General features: G+C 32.9%; 1 protein-coding gene across 1 annotated transcript; it reads right to left on the bottom strand.

Annotated features, from left to right (window-relative positions):
* Window positions 1-363: 363 nt before the first annotated feature.
* Window positions 364-896, bottom strand: LOC107865508. The gene is made up of 2 exons (XM_016711760.1): window positions 771-896; window positions 364-693 (listed from the first exon to the last, which is right to left on the bottom strand). The coding sequence occupies exons 1-2, from the start codon at window positions 894-896 to the stop codon at window positions 364-366; spliced, it is 456 nt and encodes a 151-aa protein (XP_016567246.1).
* Window positions 897-5,069: the final 4,173 nt, after the last annotated feature.

Here is a 5,069-nt window from a genome sequence, read left to right as displayed (position 1 = left end):
GTAGTTACAAATAGGCTATATGGTTAAGTAGCTGCACAACTAGACACAAAGTAGCCAATTGATAATGAGATTATCATACAAAACATGTGGATTCATTTAAACAACTACTACAAACTAACCAAACAACTACAACAAACTACTACTACAAACTACTACTACTGCTACAAACTAACCAAGCAACTACAACAAACTTCTACTACTACTACAAACTAACCAAGCAACTACAACAAACTACAACTACAAACTACTACTACTACTGCTACAAACTAACCAAGCAACTACAACAAACTACTACTACTACAAACTAACCATTACAAATCCATTACGAACTAAAATAACCAAACAACTACAACAAACTAACCATTACACCATATCAAAGAACCACTTTACAGTAAGAACAATGAGAAGAAGTAGAACAAGTCTATTCAATTTGAGCATAGCACATTCCCTTTTAAGTTTAACTTTTTTGAGTTTTTGCCGCAATGAAATCAACTTCTCTTCACTATCTTTCAATTTCTCACATAAAGTATCCCTCTCTTGTTCAACGTCTTTGAGCTTTTGCTTCAATCGATCACACGAATTTTCACCACCTTTGCACTTTATCATTAAGCTCGATTCTACCTCAGGATATTGATGCACAAAAATTGAAGGTTCTGGATTAATCCATCTAAAGTACCCACATCCACCATTTTCCTAAAATGCAAAAACCCAAGAAATATAAAAAAATCACCAAAAAAAATAAAATTAAAATCTGTCAAAATGATACAAACCTTTGGAACTTTACATCCAAAAAATCTACGACCAGGATTTGATGGAGTCCTTGAAGTTCTTAATAGACAAAATTCGGAACAATAATACAAATCGGGAACCTCAATGTTAATGGAATTTTTCGACATTCTCATGGAAAATGAAAGAAAAAATTGATTTAAGAGATATTATGAGATAAATTTGATAGTGAGATGAGAGAAGTTGAGAGGAAAATCAGCTATGGAGGAGAGAATAGAGAAAGAAGAAGATGAAATTAGGTTAAAAATAGAGGGAAATTGAAGGGGATGACAAAAGTAACGTTAAATAACGTTAACTTTTGCCACAGACAGCTTTTTCACAAGTCATGCGCCACCCGCGACTAAACAACACGCGCAGTGCCACGTAAGCCAAAAATGCCCAATTGAAATAAAATGTGGGGGGTTTAGGGGTCTGATAGGAACAGACCTTATTTTAAGTGTCTAAGTGAAATTTGGCAATAAGTTTGAGTGTCTATCGATGACTTTGACCTTTTTCATTTTTCTGCTCACCTTATAATACTCTCACTGGAATTGATAGCCAGTGAGTTCTAGTTGATGTTGTCGCCGGAATTGATTTTTGTCCGTCGTGTTTGTGTCTTTTTTCTTTAAAAAAAAAAAGTTTTATTACTAGACTCGATTATGAGGTTTGCAATAAGGTAATAGGACATCATCCAGCAGTGATAGATGTCAAAGATGTAAAGAATAAAGTTATATTTACTCAAAAACTAGCAGGAATATTATATTATTTTTTACATATTTTCTAGTTTGATTGATTTAATATTTCCTGTTCATGCGTGTATATTATATACTGTAAGTTCATATTTTATATATGCTATATATTATTTAGTATTTTTTAAAGAAAAATTATATATATATATATATATATATAATCTGTTTTATCTTGTGATATAATGAAAATGGCCTAATTTTGTTAATATAAAAGTAAAGGAGAAAAGTTATCTTTGACGTTAAAAAATTAAATCATTATTGAGCAAAACTCCTAAAATATTAATACTATATTGGATACTTTCTCTATGTTCTACATGTGATTCAATTAAATATTTTCTTTTAAGTGATTATGTAATTTTGTTAACTTTATTACGTGATTATAAAAAATTATTGTTAATGTTGTTGTGTTTGTTAAGATGTAACTTAGTTATGTTATGTAATTACATTTATTTGAAATTTAAGCAATAATAATTAATTTATTCATGTTTGTTATTGTTGGAGTCCGAAGATAAAATAGTTACAAGTTTATAAGTGGCGAAATAAATTTCTTTTAATGCTAGGTAAATTTTAGAAATGTTTAATTTATTCGTCTCAATTGAAAATGCAGTATATGCATCTTTCCGAGACATTTTAAAATTCAAGGATGCTATAATGTACCTTGGCATATATTTTTCAAAAATTAATTTTTACCCGATTTATTTAATATAAGAAAATAGACAAGTTTCCAATATAATAAAAATGAACGATTTTAGGCCTTAACATAATTTATCGAAATAGTTTTAGTCAGTCTAAGTTAATAAAAGCGACCGTGCTAGAACCACGAGACTCGAGGGGTGCCTCACACCTTTCCTTCGGTCAACAGAATTCCTTACCCGGTCTTCTGTTTTCGGAGACCAACAAAGAGTTATTTCTTTTTTATTAGGGATTCAATAAGGTGACTTGGAACACCACAACTCAATTCCAAGTGGCGACTCTGAAAATAATAAAACTAATCCCTATTCAATACCGTCACTTTAATTGGAAAAATCCTTCGACTCCGATTCCTGCGGGGGAAAAAGAGGTATGACATCTCTGGCGACTCTGCTGGGGAATAATAAGAATTCAAGCTTTTTATATTAATTTATACTTGCTTTAATTATTGTTGATATTGTGTTTGTTGGCCTTATGTGCTACTTGTCGCTTATTTACGGCTTTGATTTTGATTGAACTGTATTATGTACTGTCTTCTCTTGCGCACCCCCTCTGAGTCTCTAAAATAGGATAGAAGGAATGCAACGTTTGTATCCTACTTTCTTTTTGAGATAGCCAGAGTGTCAAGACACCTAGTGAAGGATTATAATCACACATGTTAGGCGGGGTTCGGATCGACAACGAAGGCGGTGTTGCCCTACTACCGACCAAGTTTTCCCTCCCCAGCTCGAGTGTCCGCTCGGATAAGCCAATCTAGACACCTATCCCTATTAGGCTTAAACTTAGAAGAGCTGAAAACTCAGAATCTGGTTATCCCTATTAGGTGTCGCTTTATTTGCATCATATGCATTTGACTTAGCGGGACTCGGCACAGGGGCCGGGTCTGTCTAGGACAGGTGACCTATTTTATAAAGACCAACATGTGCATTCTACGTGCTCTTTGACATTTATTTGGAAGGCTATTTGTTTGTTGACCGGTTTTAGGCAACTTTAAAATGCAAGAGATTAATTTATCCTCACATTGAGTGAATTATTTTTTTCGAAGAAAAAATTTATTTTTTTAAAAAAAGGAAAAGTTTTTGTAACATAGTTTTACGGTCTTCATGAACTACGAGGGTCTGATTCTCACAACTTAGTGGGATACATAGGAAGTCCTTCTTAGGATACGACCCTATTTTTTGAAAAATTATTCATAGATTTATTGGGGAATGTTTTTAAAAATATGATTACTTTCATAATTATTTTCTAATTCTCAGGTCCAATTTTTATATATATCTTAATAGCCCTGAATCTTTAGGGATCATGAGGCTAAGTTTTTACAATATATATATATATATATATATATTTAAATAGCTCGATATCTTTAGATATCATGAGGCAAAGTTTGTAAAATATATATATATATATATATATATATATATATAGCCCAAAATCTTTAGATATCATGAGGCTAAGTTTTTACAAAATAAATAAAAATATATAAATCGTAACAGCCCTGAATCTTTAGGGTTCATGAGGCTAAGTTTTTACAATATATATAGATCTTAACAGCCCTGAACCTTTAGGAGTCTTGAGGCTGAATTTTGTACGACATAATTTTCAAGAACTACACACACCTGATTTTCATTTTAATGAGATACGTAAGCAGTCCTCAATGGATTCAGTGATCTTCAAAAAATTGGATGTCTTTCCTTCTAAAAAAAAAAGAAGAAAAAAAAATATTTTCAAAAATTAAAAATGTTATTCAAAAATAAAAAATTTGTTTCTCATATTTCAAATAATAATAATAAAAAAAAAGGTATATTTCTTCGTATCTTCAATTTTTTTGAACTATGCAGGATCTGATTCATGTCTTGGCATGATACGTAGGCAACCCTCTAAAGGGTTCGATCAAAATTTTTCAAAAAAGTGCGCCTAGAAAGCCGGGATGAAACATAAAGTCTTCCCTAATAGGTTGGAAAATGCATCTAGAAGCATAACATACAACGTGACATTATAATGTGTTAAATATATAACACTCACCCATTTGCTACTTGATAATAGAAAGATAAAGTAGTTGGTGGTTGGTTTGTTGTTTAAACTGGCATCACATCCGTACAACACCAGATACAAGGGAAAAAAAATGACCCGCAAAGAGGGTGTAGGGTCTGACAGTGAGGAGGAGAAAATCAGTTGATTTCGCTAGAATTAGCACCAATGGAAGTAGTTAAATTATTGAAAAAACAGATGGCGGAACTGTACCAAGCTTGGTTAAATGGACAAGCCCCGCCTTCCTCAATCCCTGGACTTGCGAATATGAATGATCCAAATCCTGCTCAAGCTCAAACTAGCAATCCATTTTACTCACCTGGATTCGGCTCATATGCTAATATTCTGGCACTATAGGTACTTCTACTATGGGCCCACCAAATCCATCTATCACAAATAACCCATTTTTCACTTTCGTAGCACCAGCTACTGCGGGTCTTCAATCGACAACACAGAAGAATATGGGGGAATAAATTCATGATTTTTTATATCCTCCTGAAATGACTTTCAAACCTTAAATTCCATATTATCATGCTCATCAACACGATTCTCCTATTATGATTGAAAAGATTGCTAAGAATGAGGAACAAGATGAGATGGCTAGGAAAGTAAGAAGCTTGGAGCAGAGTATGAAAAATATGCAAAGATTGGGAGGACCAAAGAGTGTTTCATACACAGATTTGTGTATGTTTCCTGATGTCCATTTGCCATTGGGGTTCAAAATGCCAAAGTTTGACAAATACGAAGGTCATGGCAATCCTTTAGATCACTTGAAAAAGTTTTTCAATCAATTAAGGGGAGCAGGAGGAAAAGAAGAATTGCTTATGGCTTACTTTG

This window comes from Capsicum annuum, chromosome 3 (genome assembly GCF_002878395.1).
Source record: "Capsicum annuum cultivar UCD-10X-F1 chromosome 3, UCD10Xv1.1, whole genome shotgun sequence".
Taxonomy (NCBI): domain Eukaryota; kingdom Viridiplantae; phylum Streptophyta; class Magnoliopsida; order Solanales; family Solanaceae; genus Capsicum; species Capsicum annuum.
The sequence above is the reverse complement of the archived record's forward strand: the minus strand, read 5'-3'. Positions and strand labels throughout refer to the sequence as shown.

Excerpts from the sequence above, each read along its gene's own strand:
- LOC107865508 (XM_016711760.1), bottom strand. The coding sequence starts at position 896 with ATGTCGAAAAATTCCATTAACATTGAGGTTCCCGATTTGTATTATTGT. Across the intron at positions 694-770 it reads TTGGATGTAAAGTTCCAAAG|GAAAATGGTGGATGTGGGTA; the intron begins GTTTGTATCATT and ends TTTGCATTTTAG.